This window comes from Urocitellus parryii, chromosome 10 (assembly GCF_045843805.1).
Source record: "Urocitellus parryii isolate mUroPar1 chromosome 10, mUroPar1.hap1, whole genome shotgun sequence".
Taxonomy (NCBI): Eukaryota; Metazoa; Chordata; class Mammalia; order Rodentia; family Sciuridae; genus Urocitellus; species Urocitellus parryii.
Window position 1 is genome coordinate 10567943 of NC_135540.1, and position 24688 is coordinate 10592630.

At 31.9% G+C, this 24688-nt stretch overlaps 1 protein-coding gene across 2 annotated transcripts in view; it reads left to right on the forward strand.

The window, feature by feature from the left end:
* Pcdh10 (protocadherin 10) overlaps nucleotides 1-23515 on the forward strand; it is a 38218-nt gene extending 14703 nt beyond the window's left edge. Inside the window, exon 5 of one of the 2 annotated variants that reach the window (XM_026386195.2) lies at nucleotides 23466-23515. In XM_026386195.2, the coding sequence (XP_026241980.1) occupies nucleotides 23466-23485 (20 nt within the window). In that variant the 3' untranslated portion in view covers nucleotides 23486-23515. Of the gene's footprint in view, nucleotides 1-4191; nucleotides 4233-23465 lie in introns of those variants that run through there. The other variant, XM_026386194.2, reaches the window with a different exon arrangement.
* Nucleotides 23516-24688: the final 1173 nt, after the last annotated feature.

The following is a 24688-nucleotide window of genomic DNA, read 5'->3' on the forward strand; positions in this document are numbered from 1 at the left end:
TAATGCATATTTTTCTACATCTTAAGAAACTAGTATTTTTATTTAGAAAACTTATTTTAGGGATTAAGAAATTTCTTAGCCTATATGTGTTTCTAGAAATCATGAACTTATTATTTTAAATTTATTATTTTGAATGAATTTTGTATTTTGCCAGGTAAATTTATATTTGTTTGCATATTGTGCAGACGTATATGTCAGAATAAGTTAGTTTTTTAGTATCTATTTAAGTGTATATATACATATGTTCGTGTGTGTGTATGTGTGTGTGTGTGTATATATATTTTTATATTATTTTTTAGCCAGTTTAGCCAGCTTATGCTGCTCAAACTTAAGGGTTTGGGTTAAACTATGACCTGAATGGAAAATTAGCAGAAAAATGTTTGCATGAAATTATTTGTAGTTTTTCATACACTATTAATCATGTAATTTTTTTTGTTATACTATTACCTTGGACTCAAAGAATTATATGTAAAATTACATCTTAGCTCCAACTTAATAGGCATAGTCAATTTTAATCAAATTAGGTAATCTAATATTAAAACTATATACCATGCTCTTCCTGACCATTTTGCACCCCTGATTCATGTGGTGATAACTTTTAATACTTGTGTCATCTATCATCAGGAGTGAAATATTCTCATATTCTAAATTAAAAAGCACGTCCCTTATGTAATTAAAGAAGCTAAAAATTGACACTAATTACTTGCTTTTAATCAGAATGTTTAATTATTGAGGTTGCTGTTTTTCTTTTGCTAAACATGTATTTCGTTTTATAATGATCATAATATACATTTTGATGTTTAGAAAGTAGCTGTATATGTGATTATTTTTGTAAAGCTCTAAAATGCCTAATAAGACTGCCACCGTCATTTATATGAAGATGACAAGGAAACGGTGATATGGCTAAAAATATAACTGAGATCATTGTCTATACCAGTAACTTTTAATTTCTATACATCTGTTAAAGTTCAAAACTATAATAAACCAAATCTTAGACAAAATTAGGTATATTCACACTTTAAAAAGTGTACTTTACATTTAACCAAATGCCTAAATACAGTCATGTTTTCTTTTCCATGAAGAGTAGCAAGTCTCACTTCATCAAATGAAACATTTTAAACATATCAGCCAATAATTTCTGAGTTAATCATGAGCTTCCTCTTTTTATTTTTGTTGGAAAAGGAGACATAGAAAGTTTGAGGAAATAAATTCAAATATGTAAAATACAGCCATATATTCTAAAAATTGTTAGTTAAACTGACCTGAAAAACGTTAGTTCTCTGGAGTTTTAAAATTCTATTGTATTTTCAAGGATTTGTTTAGAACTACAAATATCTTATTTAAAATAATTTAGTCTTTCAAATGACAACAGTGCATTATACATAAGCCATTTGGATAATCTCAGCCAATAATAGAAAAATAGGTTAAGTTAAAGAATGTGATTGATAAAAACCAATGCAATTTATATAATTTTGAAAAATCCCAATAATTAAAGTAATAGTCAAAAATAATTTTCCTTGATTTTGGTCTTACATTTTGTAGGTCACATCTTAAGAATATTGTCAGTGAATGAGTATGTTCAGTTCCAATTGGCTTAAACAATGCAGTAATAAATGGATAATGATGTGTTGCTTGGAAATTTGTTGACTTCTTGCCAATAAATTAATCAATCATTTGATGTTTGAGTTAATCATGAGATCATCAATGAAATTATATCTAAATTATGTTTGTGAAAAGTTTTCTTTATTTATACTGTCATACCATAATCATATTGAGTAAAGTGAACAATTACATCGACAGCTGATCTTTGAAATTTACAAATCTGTGGAACTTTCTAGAATTGTAGGATTATAAGGAACCATTTAGTGAAAAGTATCATAGCCCATCCTACCTTCATAATATGTAAGGTTTAGACTAATTCACGTGCACCAAAACATATCGGCTATCGATCTAACTTTATTTTTGCCAACTTGTGATCTAGTTTGAAATGCCCCTATCCTGAAAAAAGAAGTCAAATTTTTGAAACATTGTTTTTAAAATATTGCTGACAATATTACTCTTCAGAAAACCTCATTTTGGGAACACTCTTGCAGGCATCTATATCTGATGCCCATGAGCAGTTCAGGTGCTTGGCTGATGGGATTCATAGAACATGCCATGTGGAATGACTTTTCCTCCAATCTCCTCATCATCTTGTTCCTGCTGTTAGTTTTCCTAATGTGCTGAACTCAGTAGTGTGCTAAGAGCAGATCTAGAATTCACAGTGAAGCGGCTTTTCTTCCTGATAGTGACTTCATATTTATCTACCCCGAGTAGTGCTGTCTTTGGGTAGGTCTGTTCTTCCAATATCCTAATACAGCATGACCATCCTGTGTGAAAGTCCACCAAGAAGTACTTTTATTTTAGGCCTTCTTAGAATTTTTTTTCTATTAGGTTAATTTCTGTCCACTTTCCCTCAAGTTTTGACACTTATTTGTCATCTGGTATTTTGGGGGGGGGTGTTTTCCCACTTTTCTTCATACGCATCTAGATTTGTGACCCTAACTATTGCATTTTCAGCTTATTTCCTTGGACAGATCTCTGGTCTTAGACTCACACGAGTCCTTCTACTCGTCTACTGACTTCCTTTGTTCAGGATTATGAGGAAGTCTGTCATAATCAAGACAGTTTAATTACCTCAATCCTGTGAGAATGAGGCAAATGATAAATAGCGACCGGTGAAAAAAGCCCAACCTTATTTCCAGTCTACTTGTTACTGTGAGAATTTAATGTTCTCTGAATCATATTTTATTTTACTTCTTTGAAAAATTATAATCTATTTACAGTTCATGTCGTTATTCCAGTTAACCAATACCAGTAGCTGTCCCACCCCCATCGAGATAAGTGAGATATTATAATATTATTTTTTTTCTTTAGTTGTTGGGTAATGATCTATCTCAACTAACATGATACATAGAGAGAGCTATAAAAATCCTTCTGAGATGCAGGTAGGAAATGGCACTTTTCCTTTCACATCTGTCCATTTCTGTGGGCAATTTGCTTTTTACTTGTTAAGACATTGTTCCTGTGACTTATCTCATGTCACTTAAAATTTGTGCCTTTGAAGGACTTGGAACTAATTCGTATCCAAGAAATTTTACCAATTTTTATACTCTCAATATTTAAAGCATCATTTTAATATGACAACAAATTGAATTGTCCTTATTTTGAAAATGTGACCCGTGGCTTAACCAGACTTTTATATTCTAAAAACAAGATTTACATGACCATTATTTATTAGAAATATTTTTTGCAAGTATTCTCACAAATTATTAACTTTGCTAAATTCTGCTTCTGGTCTAATATGTTTCTCCCAACAAAATTACTTCCTTGGCATATTTAGACTCACTACCCAGCTAAGCATATTATAAATGCTAAATAATTATGTGATGAAAATAGATGAATGAGCATATAAAAAAATACCTGATTTTTCTGTAATACCACTGTCTTCATTTATTCTTTCACACATGTCTGAGGGCACATGCACACACCATTGTTAAATGTTTCAAGCAAACTTTCTTTGCTTTCAAAAATTTTTAAAATATGTTTAAATTAGTTGTATTCTCTAACTAGTGCCTATAGGTTTTTATAAATGAAATTAGAATTTGAACTCCTTCAAATATTGATATGTATCTAAGTACTTAAAATATAATGTAGATTTTCAATACCTAAAAATTTCAAACTTATTTTTTCCCTCAAAATATATTTTATATGATACGGAGGTGTTAAATTTGTTCAGATTTCTTAAGAGTCTTAGGTTTTTAATTTTCTTTCTTGTCTGTGAGATCATCTTTCTTTTTCATATTTTATTTGTCAGCAATTTCATATATTAGCTCTCATCTTTCATCTTTACATGTAGCTAAGAGGTATATATTCTATTTCACTTTTTTTCCTTACTTAATTCCAATGTAGCAATGATTTATTTGCATGGTTTTTACTTATAGCTTTGAATTCCCAGATAGTTAAATAAAATATCATCACTTAAGATAAAAAGATGACAATAGATAAGAGCTACTTGTATTTTTATTTAATATCCGCAGTCTTAGTATGAGTCTTTTTTATTTAAAGCAGTTTGTTTCATAAGTACTTTTCATTTTATTGAGTTAACATTTAGCATATTAATATTTTCATATACCTCATTTTATATTACAGATCATTTTCATCATCTTTCTTATTTTGTACATTGGAAGTAAACCCATGTAAGCATTTTTTCATCATTTGAGCCTAACAAAAGAAGATTATCAATTAAAATATTAGCATTATTCAATGAGAAGGAATATCTACTTGGGAATTTTTCCTGCTCATCCTACTGAAGATTTATGAGTCCAAATTTAAATTCATTAAGTTATAAAGATATTGTAAATAATCCTGGAAAATACAAATTGAATTGCCTACAAATATCATTAAACATTGTTCAATACTCAATGTTCTAGAGTTTTTTTTGGGTGAGTCTGTGTATGAGATCCTTTTTTATAGGGATGAGCATCATTAGATATCAGAGCTTAGAAACAGTTTTGGATTTTGAAATTTGTTGTTTAGTATTAAATAATATTATTGAATGAAGATTAAAGTCAGTACAAGATGAGTCATTTTTAGTCATCTAGAGATTAAAAAACTTTGAAGTTTTATACTAAGGCCTAATGAAACTTCCTAAAAACTAAGAAGTTTGACCTATGTCAGTTTAGATGAGGAGAGTGTAGGAGATTTAAAAACACTAAATTTCAGGATGTAATTAGTGCATGGACAGAAATGAATTGTAAGCTAGAAACTTTGCAGATAAAAATCAGAGGTCTCCATCTGATTCTATAATTAATCCATTACATAACATTGTACACATACTATTACCTATGTTCAATAACAAGGCACTTGGTTACATTTTTTTTTCTTTAGAGATAGTTTCTTAACAATATGAATAGAAGAGATAATATTTGACCTTAATTTTTATAAAGTTATAAACATACAATAGAGTGTTATTCTAAACTATCTATGATAGCTTAAATCATTAAGTTCAATAAGTGATTATAAATGTATTTTCTATGGTCTAGCTTCATGCTTCAGTTGCACGAATGCATTTACACACATATACATCCCACACAAAACATTATTAAATTATTTAATTTTTTAGTTATTTCCATCAATTACCAGTGGAAAACATGATGTGGTTATGTTAGACACAGAATAAACTTAAATTTAACTAATGGCTATTTTGTCTTCAGGAGCTAATTAAAATGACAATACAGTACTTGATGAGAAACTTTTATCCATTTTATTCTGTTCTTTTATTTTTTAAGGTCTGGTTTGCATTTTTTTGAGGACCAGTTCATTGTGCTTAAGTACATGCAAATTAACCATGACACTGGAGAAGAAATAGGTTTCTGGTTCCAGTACTATGGATTACAAGGAAGACATTATTTTGAACCCTAGTAAAGATGTTGTCCTGAGTAGGGCTTTCCCCATTCTGAAGGTTGGCATTAGCCAGAATCTTGCCCTTGCACTAGATTGCAGTCTTGCCTATATTGGATAGTTACATATATTTTACATAAGCTGGAAACTGAGATATAGTTTTTCAAGTATTTTAAGACTCATCTACACATAAATAACTTTTTAAGCTAAAAATTAGATAGCGCATTTTTCCATTAAAGCATCATATTTGTAATTATTTTTGTCATAATTTTCAAATAAATGTCTTTGAAAACTCAATCATGAAAGTAGTATATAAGTAAGATTTTTTACAAATGTATATTTTCTGAATTAAATTTTGATGCACCCTGGAAAAGGAAAGGGGCAGGATAGTTGGGTCTTTCTCATATGAGATTAACTATTTCACTGAGAGTTCATTTTCTAAAGTGTAGTACATCATAATGTTTTGTGTTAAGGATGGTATCAGAAGAAGTAGCTATGATGAAGTTATCATGATGATACATACCTGATGATGTATGTAAACTAAATGTTTCACAAGGAGGTTTAATCTAAATAGTGATAGGAATAGGTATCTAAATATGAGAATTCATGTAATAGTTTGGCAGTTGCCTTCTATTACATTCTTCTTAAAAACAGAAAAAAATCTGGAGTTCAGTCTGAAAAAGTGGTATAAAATTCTGACAGTGTAAATATTAAGAATCATGCATCAGATGATTATATGGAAGGTTATTTATTGGTAGTTCTATCTTGATTCTTGATTCATCTCTAATAAATTGATAAGAGCAGTGGTCATTAAGGGCAGTCATATACAGAAATTCACAAAGTTGTATTTTTAAACATCAAGGGCAGTCATATACAAAGATTCACAAAGTTGTATTTTTAAACATTAAGGGCAGTCATATACAGAGATTCACAAAGTTGTATTTTTAAACATTCTTTTAAATTTTGGAACGTTCAAGCGTCAAAGCAGAGACTAGCATACTTCTCTGCTTTTGATCAACTTTTGGGCAAATTTGTTTCATCCAAACACTAACATAACAGCCTGTTCATTTACATGTTTTAAAGCAAATCCAGCCATCCTATTGCTTAATCTATTAATATTTCAGCATGTGCTAATTAAGGTTTATTTTGAACACAACTACAGCAATATTCCTTCTTTAAAGATGAATTTTCTGCTCTTGTTGATCGTCTAGTTTTTGTTCAAATTTTTATAATTTTCCACAGATTATTATATTTACGAGTAATTTATTTGATTCTTCATTGAAGACAGTGTTAAAGTTAGTACACAATCTTTGCAATATTTTTAGTTTTCTAATGAAGATATCAAATGTATGTAACAAACTACAAAAATCATAAGGGTATATCTCAAGAAATTGTCACAACATGAAAACCCTTGTGTAATCAATGACTGAAACATTCTAGGTACTGTGTCCAGTAGCTGAAATATTATAAGTATCTCAAGAAGTCCACTCTGCCTTTTTCCAGTTACTACCACCCAAGGGTTAGTGCTATTCTGGACTCTAAATGATCATTAGTTTGTCTGCATTTTAAAGTTTATATTATTAGATTGAATGAAATAATGGAATATGCTTAGTTTCACTAAAATTCAATAACAAGTTATCTTTGTGTTAGTATTGGGAAAAGCATCCACAGAGCCTAATATATTCAAATGTGTAAGCTAAAAAGACAATTCGGTTAGTATGCCATCTCTGTGAACATGATTGATTTCCTTTGATATCTTTGATGCTATCTTCAGGTTTTGTCTATCAACAGCACTTGATACTTATCATTATGTCTTCCTTAGTGATTGAAACATAATCTACTGTTAGCTTAGTAATTTTTATAGAAACCAATATTTAAATAGTTAACTTGAATATCAGATTAGTTTTTTCAAATTTCTTTGAGCCCAGATAAGAGAATTGTGACAAATTATGACCTTGAGGCTTCAAAGAGATTTTAAGTAAAGAGATTAACATTTTGGAAAATCAGGTATCTGAAGAGAATTTAAAGGGATTGAGGAACTGTGAATTGAGAAGCAAAGGGAAGAGATGGAATATTAAATGTTAAGTATTTAAACAAATGTGGCACAGATAAGATAGTGATCAGTTAATCTGTCTTTAAGGATCTACTTAGCCCATGAAAGCTGGAGGTTGCAGGGGATGGAAAGTGTCTGACCCTGACACTGGTATTTGTTCCTGAAGGATAGGAAACATTTTATCCAAAAAGCTTTGCAAACTACAAATGCATGCATATGCCAGCTGTGATTTGGTGGAATAACACTTTCTAGCCCTTTGATGTTGCCTTTCCCACAAAATGCTTTTCTCTAGCTGGGTCTGGCAAAGGAAGGAAGAAGCTCCATTGACTAGATGATAAAGGCAAGGAGGCAATTGCGAAAGCTCTGATTATGTCTGTTTCTCATCTTTTCTCCCCATGGATGATTTTGTATAAATATTTCTTTAGAAATTTGAAGAAGAAAAAAAGCTCGGCTTCTTGAAACCTGCCTTTCCCCACCTCTCTCACTGAATGGCAACAGAGAATAAAATGTACCGAAACAAAAACTCAGAAACCAAAGTTCTAGAAAAAAGATTTGGGGAGTTGTGTAATGTGCAAAAGCTGAATCTGCAGATGTCGATTGCACACATGTGCAATGACTAACAGATTGTGTCTGGTAGGCACGTAATACATGCATCTGAACTTGAGGCTTGAGATGTCATATTTTATAAAATATTGGCTTAGAAAATGAAAGCAGATGAGTGGGTGTTTAAAATACCTTGCTTTTCAAACATTAAGTATTTTATTTATTGAGTTGGCTTATTTCACTTAACATGAGAATTTTCCAATTTCAGTCTCATGTTATCTTGCTGTATTTTAAGAAAAATCCATAGTGCCAGTGTGAAATGGAGCACAATTAAATAAAAATGAGACAGCCATTATTACTGTTCCAGTCACGTTGCTTAGTGTCCTTAAACCTAAGCATGATGTACGCCTTCCTTGTTACTGGTAGAGTAAACAGACTGTCTATATCATACATGATCATTGTATTCTGGGTTGATATTTTGGAGAGTCAATTAAAATGTTGCCTTATCTTGGTTGTGCGGAAGCTTGAATTGACTATATGCTTAAGTAAAATGAAATGAAAGAGAAAATAAATTAAGAATTGTGTTAGCTAAACATGAAGGATAAAGTAATAACAGCAACCTATTGAATGCACATTTTATAAATTTGAATAAATGAAATAGGTTTAATAAAAATATCAATTTCATACATTGTTACAAAGTAGCAGTTCTTGTCAATGAAAGTTGATGGCTTGAGACTTTTGAAACTCAGGCTATAGTAAATAATTTTGGAATCAGATATGAATATTTTAAGTAATTATTTATAAGGACATAATTATAAATATACTTAATTTTGTATAGACAAAAATTGTTTGACAGTTTACAGCACAGAAATGCCTTTTAAAGTAGATAGTTTAGAGTGGGAGTGAATTTTTTACTCTTTATTTTCATTTATGCATTATAGTTGGACATGATGATAGGATTTGTTGTTACATATTCATACTTGCATACAATATGACAATGTAATTTGGTCAGTATCATTCCTCTGTAGTTCTTTTCTTCCCCACCTCCCTCCCCTTGGTCCCTTTCCTCTACTGATTCTTAACAATTTTTACTTGACTTAGAATTTTTAGGAAATGTCTGACATTGAATAATAGCTCACAGTTAAAATTGAGCTTGAGATTCAGTAACATAATCATTGATAATTTAAAATTTTCACTTTGCAGTAATTCTTCATGAAAATTATGTTTTAAAATGCTTATTAGAAGTGTTCTGAATATCTAATATGGAGGAAAATTACCTTCCCTTTAAGTTAGGGCACTTGATATTGTTTAGATATTTAAATCTATGTCTGTATTGTTAATGTTTTAAAGTTCTTCACATTTAACTTACTTTCTTTTCTAATTTCAATGGAAATATTAACATGCTTTATTACTTTTAGTACTATTATTTATTGTGAAGGCATATCATATTTCCTTAAAACCATAAAACAAACAAACAAACCAAAAATCCTTGAAAACAATGCTTTAGGCAGGTCTTCCCAAACTACTGATAAGAACAGTGTGATTCATGCTCAATAAATTATATTGTTGAGCACCACTGTTTTCTAAGTTCAGCAGTCTTCAGTTTTGTTTGGGCTACAACTACATTATATAAATGTTTTCAACATTGTATAATGTTCCCAGACTCTGTATATAGGGAAATAATTATGGCTCATGAACTCACCCCAGACTAATGTGTAAATAAGAAGATCAATAACAATTTAAAATACAAATATAATATCTAAATAAGCTGGAATCCTCCCGAGAGATCTCTAGGGGAAAATTTAAAACACTATTGAAACTGGTTGAGAATGTAAGGGGAACTAGATCCACTTAATTACTAGTGATCACCAGAGCTTAGAGCAGCCCTACTCACTGTAAGTGAGCAGTTCTACTGCACAGATCCAAGGCTCAGATCTGACCAGTGTCAACTGCTCTGTGTCATTCTACAAATGTACCAGAGCATTTTTATGACTCTCACACTCCTTTCCCCCAAGCCTCGTATAAACCACCAGCTTTTCTTTGAGATTTTTTGTAAATAAATGAATAAACTGACCTTGTGCACATGTGCATTTTACATTTTAGCAGTCATTAAGTTTTCAACTTCCTTTACAGAGTTCATGAGCGCAACTTCGTCATCTGGTTGGATTGTGGTGTTGCTGGTAAACACACACACACAAAATGCTCTGGTCTTACTTTGTTTTGTTTTTTTTTTTTTTTTTTTTTTTAGTTACACATGACAGTACAATGATCTTGACAATTCATACATTTGAATGAAGTGGGATATAATTTCTCTTTTCTCTGATTGTACAGGTTGCAGAATCACATTGGTCATACAGTCACCTATATACATACAGCAATCATAATGTCTTTTCTTATTCTGCTGCCCTTCTGTTTTCAGAGCAGGTTTTACCAAGCATCATTAAGTATATCCATTTGACTTAGAACTTTGAACAATAGAATCCATCATTCTTTAATTGGTCCCCAAAGCATGCATTTACTTTCTTTGGACTCTCAGCATACAGTGTATTTATAAGAGCCATCTTTCAACATGTCCTCATATCAGAGAAGTGAGGTGGTACTTTTAAAACTATGGTCGTGGAGACTGCCTGACATGGTTCAAATGCTGATCCAACCAGTTACTAGCTGTGCTGTGCAACCTCTGTCATCTCTTTAGCCTTCCTGTAACTCATTTTCCTGTCTGTGACATAGATTCTCAAAATCTCATTGTAGAGAATAAATTATTTAACATATTTAAAGCAGTGAGTGCCTGGCCCAAAGGAAGCACTCATTAAGTGTTGAGGCAACTATATATTCAGTTAAAATTGGAGCAATGACATCAGCCTGAGTACGGACAAAATTAAAATGCTAGGCTTAAATAGAACTAATTATGTTCTCTTACTCCCAGAGGAAAAAAAAATCAGACTCTATGTGTTCTTTTCACCATGTATCACTATTTTGCATCTGCAGTAAATATATTCTTTCACATGATATACTTCAAAGTACAGTACCCCTATTTTTCCTTTTCATCCATTAATCTGGTGGAACAAAACCAAATGTATAATGCACAGCAAAGATTGAACTTCATTCATTTTATGATAATGTTAGTCACAGAACATGATTATAAGTTTTAGAATTTCAATGACATTATTTTTCTTATTTTTTGTGTTTGTTTACAATGAATGAGGATACTTGATTATGCACAAGAAACAGTAATCTGACAACAAATACTCATTTTTGAAACCACATTTTTATTTAAGTCTAGGAAGTAACATATTATATGTGATGATTGTACAAGAGGATGATTTATATTTTTCCAAGCCAAAAAATTGTCACAATGATACAAATCAATGTGTGTAAACAATTGGATTCACCCATATTTTGACAACTGTACTTGCCCATTAGTGTATATTCTCGCCTTGGACAGGATACTGTTACCTTTAAGAGTTCTGATATCCCAGAGTTAGAGACTAAGATGCCCTAGAATCATCAAAGTCAATAAAAAGAGACAGTTCATTTGGAAAATTGTGTATTTCTGTAAGATATATAAAAGAGATCCATTTTGTACCATAGACCAGTATTTGAACACATAAAAGCCCAGACACGTTCTTTCCCCATTTTCTTCCCTAAAATCTTATTATCTAATAGATATGATTATCTCAACCAGCCTTATTATCTATATTTTTGTATCTTTGTCTTTCAAAATCAGACAGAATTAGCAAATGGTGCCACAACCCCATTTGAAAATCACCTAAGAAACTGCCCAGACTTTACCTTCTGCTTATGGTTTATTCATTGAGCTGAGTAATTCTTGTGATTTTATGATTCTAGGTGTTTTCTGTCTTTCACCTTCTACATAAATTTTGCATATATATCACTGTTTTGTCTGAATAACAAAAAGCTAACAACAAAGTTCCAGTGCCCAATTTCTTTTCAAGAATCATAATATTCTCTTCTTTACATTGAAAACCAAAAAAATCATTTTTATAAAATAGTAAAACTTTCTGCATCTAATAATACTATTTCCAACTATGAAAGAAATGAAAAATTGAAAACACTTTTAATTGTTTTTGCATGTAATAGGCTTGTGAGGGAAATGTTGTGGTCAACTGCAATTAAGCATTTCCTCTCATGAAATTTACTGGTTTTCAATGTTTCTGTTCTTTTGAGTTTCTCATCTAATTATCAGAAAAAGAAAATATTTATTTTATTAGAATAAAATGTATTTTGTTTATCTTTAGGAAAGATTCCTATGCTGTACTCAAGGAAAAAAAATTATTATGGAGCTCACTTTTTTTGTGTATGATTATACAGGCTATGTCTGTATGCTATTTAACTTCTAGAGACAAAGGCCATTCTCTAGTTGCAGAGAATTGCAGGAAGAAAAGTCCAGCATTGGAGACAAATAGGACATTTATAGAAGTGAATATTCTGGGCTTCTGTATCTAAATAAAGCCAAAGGTGTAGTGAAAGTTATTTTGGGGGGTAAATTAAGACATGTTTTGAATAATACTACTAATAGAAATCGTAGCTAACAGCTATTGAGAATTTATGAGTCTGGTACTATGTTCTGCACATATCAGAGATGAATCCATCTAAATCTTACGGCATGAAGTATGTATTTTTGCTGTACTTCATTTAGAGATTTAGAACCAAAAAGAGGTGTCCAGTGACTCACCCCCATGGTCTCATGGCTAATGATGAAGGGTTGTACCTTTTATTTGATACCATCTAATCCTAGAGTGGATGTTTGTCATCAATCTACTACTAGAATATCAGGCTTCAGAAACTGGACACTGGTCAGGAGAAGCCCAGGAGTGGTGTGTGGATGGTGGGTGTGTTTGGGGTTTTAGTAATGGGAGTGTGATTGCAGCTGTCAGGCTTCTGGTAACAAGGCATGAACAAGAACGTTGCTGGTCGAGGAGGAAAACAAAGGGATTACTATTAGAGAAATTCTGACAAAGACAGAGAGAAAGGAAGAAAAGGAAGAAAGCAATATAAATCCAGCAAGAAAAAGTAAATAAAATAGTTATCAAGGATAGTTCTCTAGTCTTGGAACTGGGTGACTGAAAAAAGATTGCATCAACAACAATAATAATAATGGAGATAATGTGCTGCCAGGAAGTCAGCTTTGAACCGAACAGTGATAGCCAATTAGGAACCTATGTGGAAGTGGATTTCAGTAGATAGAAGAAGGAAGAGGACAAATTATATGTGTGTTTTTTGTTTTTTTGTTTTTTAAGCAAGCAAGTTTTCTTTTTTTTTTTTCTTAAACTGAGAGTTTTAGAAGTGAGAAGTGGGCATGAGGGAAGATCATAACTGAAAACCCTAGTAGTCCGAGACATAGCAGGGGTTACTTCTGCATAGAAAAGATTTGATCAAATGCATGTGCCCACTTTAATCACTTAAAAATACGTTATTTAAAATGTTATAATTAAAATAGTCCTTATGTCTTCACTAATTCTGAGTTACAGACCGAACTTCATAGGGTAAGATTTCCTTGTATCTTTCCATGAAAGAATAAACCCAGAAGCAATCTTTTATAAGAGAAAAAAATGCTCAGTCTCAGTTATAAAGTGAATTTAATATTAGTCTGTGATCATTATCTGCCTTATTTTTTCTTCGTTAAAAGTTATGGGAAAAATATCCAGTGCTCTTCTGTAGGTTTCTAGCTTTTATTGCTGCTGACATTACCTGAGGCTTGAGATGGGGTGGGGGATCGAATCACTTTTTGAGCAGCCCATTTCATTACTTTTTTCCCTTCACAATTATTCTTAGAATTAAGTTAGGCACACAACACCCAGTCTCTTTAACTACAGAATATCTTGTTATGTTTTAAAGATTTTGAGTTATGGAAAGCAGACTATTTCCAAACATATTAAGTATAAATACTGGGTTCTCTGCTGGGCCGGGTGAGGAGACACAGGTGTATTATTATTATTTTGTTGTTGTTGTTGTTCCCAAACCCAATCTTTTTTGCCTAGCTCACTGAAATCATTCAGGACCCCTCCACTTTTCTATGTAGACTGTCCTGTCAATAATTCAAGCATTTCTCTAAGATATTCTCTTTAACATTTTTCAGAGGCTTTGGGTCACAGCCACAGTGCTGTTGGTCTCCATACAGACTTTTAAAGCATTTTGTATGTGGCCATGCCTACATTTTCTGCTTCATGTCATTTAGTCACCTGTGAGTTAGTCAAGGCACCCTATTTCTCCACGTCTTGTGTGCTCACACATTCCGTTCTCCTTCTGGAAGGAATGTTCTCATCTTCAAAGCCACTGCTCTCCCCATCTGCATGTCCTGTCATCAACCGAGATGCAACCCAGTTTACCTTGGAAGAGGACATTCATCCTTCAATATTTTACAGATGCTTATACATAATGGCTGTTTTTAACATAGTCTGTAAAACATGATTTGGCCACAGGATCTAAAATTCTTTAGAGTCCATGTACATTTTAGAACGGTGTCTGGAGCCTGCCTCACCAAGTCAGAAAAGGAAGCCTCCTGAGAGGGGCGGGGAGCATTTTCTTCCTTTCTGAGAAATACTCCAGGTATCTAGCAGACATAGGTAAATCATGCAATCAAAGTAATCTCGAAAAGCTAAACAGCAACAGAACCCTCATCATTTCCCTAGTACTCTTTCCTGGATTTCGTTGTCTTTCAAACTTTGTTGATTCTCTTGCTTTTATTCTGACCTTAACTATATTGGCTCTTATATTTATTTTTTCTGCTATATCACTTTCTCTTTTATAATTCCTTAAACCTGGTGTTTCACATCACGATGCTACTTCCCTAATCTGTTTTTTTTTTAAAATTGCCTGTAACTTATAATTTACAAACATATACACAAAAGTAATTGTAAGGTCACCTTCAACATGACCGTGACTGGGAACTGTGGTGGATGTGAGATTAGGAGTAGGAGGTTGTGGGTGGCACTGGATAATTATGGCTGGAGGAAGTCTATCTGAATTCAGATTTCTTATGTTTGCATGTACCAGTTTCCAAGTATATGGTATTAATATCATCAATATTGCATAGCCTATTCACATTTTTCTTATATATTTGTTTGTTTATTATGGCAATATAGTAACTATTGAGTATTATTGGATTCTGATTCTTTTTTAAATAACATTACAAGATTTTAATTTTTTTGCATGAATATTATTATGAGATAAACTGATAGGTTTGTACATTTGTCATATTTTAGTAATATATACATTTTTCATGTCAATACACATTATCAATACTGTTTAACAAGAATCCTTTCCTGGCCACACACAAGTTGATTTCAAATTTTGAACATTTTCTTGAATTTATTATGATAATTAACATAGACAGCAAATAAATAACACAACATTTTGCTTTTTGGAGGATGGAACCAGGGATTGAATTCAAGGGCAATTAACCAGTGAGTGACATCCCAGACTTTTTTTTTTTTTTTTTTTGAAATAGGGTCTCACTAGGTTGCCTATGGCCCCGTTAAGTTGCCAAGGCTCATTTTGAACCTATGATCCTCTGGCTTCAGCCGCCTGTGATTCTGGGATTACGGTGTGTGGTACCACACCCTGTAACACATTTTTACTATGTATGTTGTTTAACATTTGAACTCTAGTGGAACAAAGGTTCACTTATGGAAAGTATTATAACCAATTAGGGATCTAAATCTTAGCCTTAATTAGAATATTACTCAAATGAATTTTAATCTTTAACCAGAATGGTATAATCTTATTTCAACAGTGTAGCATTTATAAATGTTTTGGCTGTTTGATTCACTGCCCATCATTTCTCAAATCTCTTATTACCTGATGAGAGATTTAACTGAAAGGGGAGAAGGAGTTGGTTTAGTAAGTCCAGGATATAATTCAAGTTAAAGTATGTACCTAGGCTTGGATTTTAGAGTAGGTAATTTAAAGTTGTTTATTATGCAAAGTAAAAATAACATTTTATCTAATATATATCTATCTCACAAGAAGAGAGGTTTCACTCAAAAGCCAGAGTTAAAATTTAATCTTAATACATATAAATAATTTAAAAAGCAATTAAGATTATGTTCGCATGTGATGATTAGTCATGAAATATAAATCTAGATGCTGGATAACAATTTTACTTCATTATCCCCTTCAGGATTGTGCCACCTTAATTTTAAATTGCTTTGGTTGGAAATACGTAGAAGGCTTATTACATAGACTTTTCCTACAAATGATTAAAAAGCACAGCACATTTTTCTTGTGCTGGTGGCATGTCACCTGTGGTATCAAGAGGCAGGTGCCTTGAGGACAGGGTTGCAAGATTTAACAAATGAAAATAAATACATGACATCCAAATGTTGCATGGGGCATATGTATTGCGACAAATTATTCACTATTTATCTGAAATTCCATTGATTCTGGGAACTCTGTATTTTATCTGACAGCCCTACTCTAGGCTTACTCCAACCTGGAGTCTTGAGGTTCCAAATCTGCTTTTGGTGTGTGGGTGTGTTTTCTGAATCCTCTGTGTTCAGCTTTGTGTGACTGTATCTCCAAGAGCCTGCACCTCCTGCTTCTCATCTACTGTTTTCTTTGACACAGAAATAACTGAATTATATCAGGGAGAATAAGATCATCAAGTATATTAAATAAATAACTGTACGTTTGCACACCGTTTCTAAATCCTGTGTGCTACTTGGCTTTTTTTGGAAATATGCTTGAATGGACTGGGATACATATTTCATCTAATAACCCTGAAAATTTTCATTTATATTTATTGCTTATTTCTCTAAGGCTGCAAGTAAATTATTTTGAAACCTTTACCCCTGGTTAGGTAGGTTATTAGTGGTTAAGAAATTAGATACATGGATATATGTTTTAAAAATGAAAGTGTCAGGCATTTTTGTACATTTATCTTACCTTGCTGGAATTTATGCTTGGTTTTCATATAAAGATGAAGTTGTGCATTTTGTGAGGGCTTGAGGTAAATAATGGGAGACAATAATACTGTTTGGCCTAAATATTTCTCTATAAACATCCCTGTGTTTACAGGGATGACCAATCCCATTAAAGTATTTTTCCTGCCTTCTGTTTTCAAAATTAATGCTGATTTCAGCCTCACAGAGAAGTAACTGCCTTAATTTTCTTACGTTGTTTTGAAGGAACAACCTGAATTGTAACTGTCTAGATGTCAGTAAATATTATCAGCTCCATAATGTTTTTTTTTTTTAAGGAAGCATTTCTTTTTAAAGGAATGTAACAGTATCTAGTTAAAATTTTAGCAATACAGAATATTGGTACTTGTCTAATTTTAATGAAAGTATCCTTTGGGTTGATTAAAGTAAGAAATAATTGAGTGGATTTTCTTCAGAAAATGTTTCAAGGATATATATCTTTATTGTCAATGTAAAAGATGCTATTTTCAAAAATTTCTGGAACAAATCAGAGTTTCTACATTTTAGTGTAGGAAGAGGTATTCCTGAAAATTTTTCAATATTTTTTTTTTACATGGAGAGAAATGTATGTTACATTTTTGTTTCCTAAAATATTTGTAAATATATGGTCAGGGCACATTAAAAAATTATTCTTTCTCCAACCTTGATGTCAGTATACTAATGAAGCAATAGACTTTTGTTTATCCAAGAGAGCCTGGTGCACTAACCCTAGTCCTCTGGGTAGGGACATGTCATCTTATCCTAGTACACCTCTTTTTGGAAAATCAAGCTCCCAAGACATAATGTTTGACATTATTAGAAGGATTTGACTAGATCCCTTTCTATAAAATTCTACACACATACACACATTTTCTTAGCATTTTTATATATAATTTAACTTAAATGTTTAATGCTTTTAATTTTTAATAAACACATCTTTATATTGCCAATAATTTGTTCTGAGTGGAAAAGCTGCAAATCATTACTGTATGTTTTTTGATATCATGTTCAAATAAGTTTAGATAATACTGTTCAGAGGAATTTGCTACTTTTTTGTCATAATTCAATGTACTCTCTGTTAGTATAATTAACTAGATACAAGTGTTCTTAAAACAAACAACATTGAGTTGCTATAACGGCATCTTCCCTGCTAATCATACTAGAGAGGTCAATACAGTCACAGTATCCCTAAAATAGACACGTTCTGGTGAGCCAGCTGTGTGTGTCCTGTTGCCCTTGTGACACACGCAGTCACACACCCTGTAGAGAGGTTTCTAGGTGCCCACCCCCCATCCATATGGAAGGAATCAGCATATGCCCTGTGTCTCACTTCCTCCTGGGAAGGCACCTGAGGGCAATGGCACACCTTGGGACTTGTGAAACAGAGGCCCTTATCTTAAAGCTGTTATACTCTTCTTATAGCAGTGAAATTTGGTTTAAAATAAACACTAAAATATCCTAAATTCTGAAGTTTTTATTGGTGGCACATTCAGGGCTTTGTACAGCTTATCAACTCTACTTGATTTGGAGGATATCTTTTAGATTATCAAATAAATTCCTTCCTTGTGCACACCCTGCTAGGTGGGAAAAAGGATGCCCCAATGGCTTTTAATCCAAGTTTCAGTCAGTGAAGTCTCCATCTCAGCAGGTCCCTATGACTCTCAGGAGAGATGGCCGTCTCTAGCCAGGGTTGCTAGAGCTAGAGTGTGGAAGGGGACAGCACTGTGCTTTTCTCTTCTCTTCAACATGATTCGTTCTACTCATTCAGTGCTGTACATTTCTTTTTTAAAATTTATTTATTTATTCTAATTTGTTACATATGATAGCAGAATGCCATTCAGTTCATATTACACGTTTCTATTAGGCTTGCAAATTTTCTTCTGTTTAAAAAAAATCCATGAATTTATTTTTTTAACTTAATAAATATTTTCAAACAATGCTGTAAGCATAGCATGCACACCCATTTTAAACTAAACTAAAAATAAACACTTAGCTTTACAACACATTTCTTACATTGATGGTCTGAAGAATTGCATGACTCATTTGTTTCACAGAGTTTCCTTTTGAAAAGATTGAAGGTGACACATTACATAGTACCATCACATCTAAACCCCTACTTTCCACATATGTTATATAATCACGGAACTCTGTCAAGACAGAATAAAAAGGCATCCTTCTGATAAGAGGGAAAAAGCAAATTTTGCCTGAGGATAGTGAGAACATCACAAATTAAGTCAGAACTCAAGATTATACTGCATTAAACCAGTATTATTGGGCTGGGGATGTGACTCAGTGGTAGAGTGCTTGCCTAGCATGCACGAGGCACTGGGTTTGATCCTCAGCGCCACATACAAAAATAAATAAAATAAAGGTATAAAAAATTATTATTAGACACAAGGACAATACATTATTTTGAGAGAAGGTTTCAGTTTTATAATAGTTCACAAGAATCCACAACAACGTGTAATCAAGTTTTTTTCACACACTCATAATTTAAACTCTATGTGTAATTTCCTGAGCAAAAAAAAAACATAATTTACAATCTGAATAATATACTATATGTTAAAAAAATAAAAGTACTCCCAGTGGGAGGGTAAAAGATCAGTCAAGTAGTTTCCCTCTGAAAAGCTGAACATTGCTACGCTCATTTCTGTATATAGGCTGAAACAGAAAAAAAAAAAATCTTTAGAAAGATTTTAAAAGGAATCCTCAAAAGTGATTTAAGAATAAGACATAAGAAAGTTGAAAGAACTGATTATTCCACTGGACAAATCTCTAATGCAGACTTACTTTTAAACCACCTTTAAGTTTATGATGTGCTTTACATAGAGAACAGAGGGCAGGTGTTTCTGACTTCCATAGGGGGTAATAGGCTCAAATCCTTGTGGGCCAGATTCACCTTATGTATAAAGAAGTGTCTCACTGTGAGGCTCATTAAACATTTGAATGAGCTCTGGAGTAGGTTACTGATCTCAGCCTCTGGAAATTTTTCACTGTGGTGGAATCTCAATCATTTGAGATACTTGAAGGCTCTTCTCTTTTTCAGTTGCAGAAATAGATTATATTACTTCACAAGCATAATTTATTGCTTTAGTTTCTGTGATTTATGCTGTCATAAAGAGTAAAGAGAATTTTGTGTTTATTGCAATGTGAGCATGGGAATGTGAATATTTGGGGAATGTGAATATTTGAATCATACATTGTCGTTTTAAAATGTTGCATAAAATTATTTTTTTCACTAGGCTTTTATGTAGTATAAAGAGCATATCAATATGGATATGTTTATAATTGTTTTATTTATTATTGTGCAATGTACACCTTACAGTCATTCTCTTAAGTCATTCATTAATAAATTTTACATAAATATTTGTATTAAATATTTTAATTTCTTCCCACAGTTTAATACAACACTTCACAAATTACAAAAGCCAACAGGATTCCACAATACGAAGAAAAATATACACTATTAAATATTTATTAAAGATTGTGTGTTAAATTATGAGAAATTAGATACTTAAGTATATTTTTCCATTAAGGGTATTTTTCATCTGTACTTTAGACATGAAGTATCTAACACCTAACATTTCTTTAAATTACTGTGAAAAAAAATAACTGGAGTGGATGGATAAAATTAAAAAGGACTGTAAACATTTTATTTTCTATAACTTTTTGATTACACTGAAGAGAAAACCTTTAAAATTAAGTGATCAGTTCCTTACATAAGCTGATGAATAGCTATAAACAAATGCATTTATGAAAAAGCAAAAATTCTTTGTGTGTGAGATGATAATTCTATGTAAAGGTAGAATATATCAGAAATCTTTGAAATTGGATGTGTTTGCTCCATTCTTCCCAGCCTGAAATGCATCAGCAAATGAATAGCCATATTAATACTGAACACTGTAGAACAATTGTCCTGGGCATCAATTCTAAAATGTAATCACATTTATTTAATATATTTGCTTGTTACTTTGCCCAATGTTAACCCATCAGCTCTAAAAGCAAAATGGTAATCAAGTCTTTAAATTGACCTCTTTAAAGCTTTGAAATAAGTGGGTGTGACTATAACTTTAGTCATACTGTAACCGATTTTCGTTCAGCAGAACTTCACAAGTGTGAGATTTGCTTCTGAAATGGAAGGAGTTGTTCCTCCTCAGTCTAATTGCTCCAACCTTCAACTTCAACTTTGTCATATTTCCTATTCAGATTTGCATTTTTGAATTAACAAATAGGTGGGAGGAGGTCAATTCAACAAAAGTTGATTATATTATTTAAGCAACTCCTGAAATGGGGTGGATTTTAAATAAAAATAATGCACACATAACTTTAAGCAGCAATGGAAATATGTCTGTTAAGCTTAGGATTTTATTTAAGATATTTGGCATAATGTGTGCTAAAGCTTCTATGTTCTCATAAATATGAACCGAATTTTAATAATATAGTTTCTTATTGTATCAGTCTAATTCAAATAAAATTTTTTAAAAATCATGCTGATATTTTTCATATGAGTAATATTTTAACCTAATAAGAAATGATATTTTAATAAATTAAACATCTTGGTTGGCTAATATCTGCATTTATAAAGATGTAGTTTTTTGGTATATAATTTTTCACATTATGAATTAGTTTAAGAATTCAGAATATGTTATTCCTGTGTTTCTTTTGTCCTTGAATTACTAAAATAAGGTTTTCTATTAATCAGAAAATGCTATAACCTATAAGTGTTATCTGCAACTTATTTTGAAAAATTAATATTATTTGTGGAGTTACCATATTTCCTGGGTTGACCAAGAAATCACAGAATCTTGAGTAACTATTAATAGTGTTCTTTTTCATACAACAAGTATCCAATCGGGATAATAAGTTATTTTGGTCACTTTAATTGTTTTAATTCATTTTATAAACTAGAGTTTTTGTGGTTGCAATCTAAATTTTCTTTATTTCTGTATTCAAAATTACTGAATAATTTTCAATTCAGATTGGTCCAAATAATACATATTTGAATTACTCATCTAAAGTGTACCATGAAACAGGAAAATTGAATTCAAGGACATAAGAAAATAGGATTAGATTCTATTAAAAGAGCAAAGTTTCTGTTTATAGAATCTTCTTATAGCATTATGGCTGTACAGTAAGACTACCTTGTAGTCTCCTACTGTGGCTAACTTGTTTTATAATTCATTATATCATCTGATATTACAAAACACAATGTTTTGATTACTTTCAATAATAGTGACTACACAATATATGTAAATAATCATCCTCATTTGATTTCTGTTAGTAGGATGCCTGAATTTTACAGTTTTAGCTGATTTACCTGCTGAATGTTGAACTAGTAAAGGGACATTTTGGTGGTTAGAAACTGGGTTAGAGGAAAAAAAAAGTAAGAGGATCAGGGAAAATAGACTAGGAAAACCATAAAATTAGGAAACTTACTTGAAGTGAGTGGAAATATGAGAGGAGAGGGATTAAAATTGATCAGCATATTCTTATCTTTGATAAAAGAGACAAATAGTTGTTGTACTACTTAATGTAGTTTTTAATTTCTAATGAGATTCTCATATATGTGATCTTTATTTCAACTGATCTATCATAATTTTCACATTTTTATTATATACCTATTAGGTGCTGGATAGTGATCTAGAGGGGACAATTTCTGTTCTCATTGTGCTTATGGTCAAATAGTATGAAGATTATGTAAAAGTGGTGAAACTGTCCCTTATCATTACAAATTAATAAAATGCTTACAATTATAGGTCTGGATAGCTGAATCTGAGCATTCCATTCCATATTCAAAGGTTTTATAAGACTGGACCCAGAAGAAAATATCTTATTCCTCTCTTTGTTTTTACCCTCTTTATGAAAAAACTGATTCCTTTTAGTAGACAAATTTACTTTAAACAATGGTAGACCATAAAAACATGGTTTTTATATTCTTTTTAAAAAGTGAGATAACATAAACCCAGAAAATGTGATTTGCCTTTGAATTTTTGAACTACCTAAATATTCTCTAATACAGTGTTCTTTAACATTTAACTATACACACACACACACATACATGTATATCTGTGTATTTTAAAGTTTACTAAATTAAATATATAATTAATTATAGATTTTTAAAAGACTTGGCCTTTAAATCTAAGAGCCACACTTTTTTTTTCCCCCTAAACCCTGATAGTGCATAAAGTGTGATGTAGGGATTGCTGTTTAGATAACTTTAAAGAGTTAGTCTCTACATTATTAATGATTGGTATATAGATTATCTATCTCCCATGCAAAACTTCTTTATACATATATCAAAATTACAAACTTCAGAAACCCCAACAGAATGACTGTGACTCCTAGAAACCAAAGCAGGACTGAAAGAGTTGGATGCTAAGAGAAGTGTATGCTCTAGGAGAGGACAGCTGGTTTCCAGTCGCGTTGGTTCTTGTACAGTACTGTGCAGTGCTACACTCTAAAAGTCAACCACTTTTTCTTAGAGTGTTTTTCTTTCTTTTTCACAGCACGGAAAAGGATATGCTAGTCAATTCTACAGAACTTACCTGAAGCAGCATGATTTGCACAAAGTCGACCAACAAAAGCATCAACTTTTCAACTTCATTATCTTGGCCATCCAGTTAGTTGTGTGTGACTGAGTATTAGATTTCCAGCGGAGTCATCGTGGCCAATTATTAGGATCTAATTGCTCTCAGCAGGCCTGAGAAATGAGTTGAAATGTGCAGAACTGTAGAAAACTTCAGAGGCAACTGACTTTGCCTCTCCGATCAGTGTGTGCCTGTTTACAGCACTATATATCTCTCTCTCCAAATGTCACTGAGCCCTTTAGATGTTTATATTCACCACAAGAAGCCAGTCATAAAGATAAAGGAAATTTGTGCATTATAAATGCAATATCACTGTTTTAAACTTGACTGTTTTATATTATTTTTGTGTGATCAAGTGTTCCCCCAACTATTCCAACTTTACAAGAGAGATTGTGATTATGTTCTTTTCACCTGTGGGTTATAAAAAAAAAATGTTGTATTCTGAAGACCCACAATATCAAAGACATTCTGTAGTTTATACACCGTGTTGCAAAGTGTTTACTGTACTATTTCAAAGCTTCTAAATAAATATAAAATATATATATATTATATTATATAATTTTCCTAAAATGTGGTACAAATCAGTTGGTTTTTAAATGGATTCATACAGTCCACATCATACAATAAAGTGAAAGGTAATTCAGGGTCGTCCCAAAGATAAACTTACTAAGAAAAAGATCATTAATAGTTCCTTCCCAGTTTTCATGTCTTATCCAACCCTATTTTTCCTTGTTTAAAAGAAAACGAAGCTCTAAGCTACAAAATTTTGTCAAGAACTCATACTGAATTTTCAATGCCAAAGATGTAGCTGTGGATGTTACCAGACAGAGCACTGAATACATGCTATCAAAATATCAAACAATCTATATGATTCTGATTCTATTTCTATGGCTTTGAATTTAGAATCACGTAAAGCTTTTATAAAGAATCTTTCACATGTATTTGTTGTTAGAAAAAAAAACTGGGTGTGTGTACATTTTGTGGTGTAAAATATGTAATTGAAGATTACTATTTTAAGAAGTCCTCCATCATATAACTCACACAGAATTTTATTTTACATAGTTTTACATAGTTTTGTGACTCAGTTACACAGTAATATAAAATATATTTATAACTCTATATGAACATATAGAGATATATAA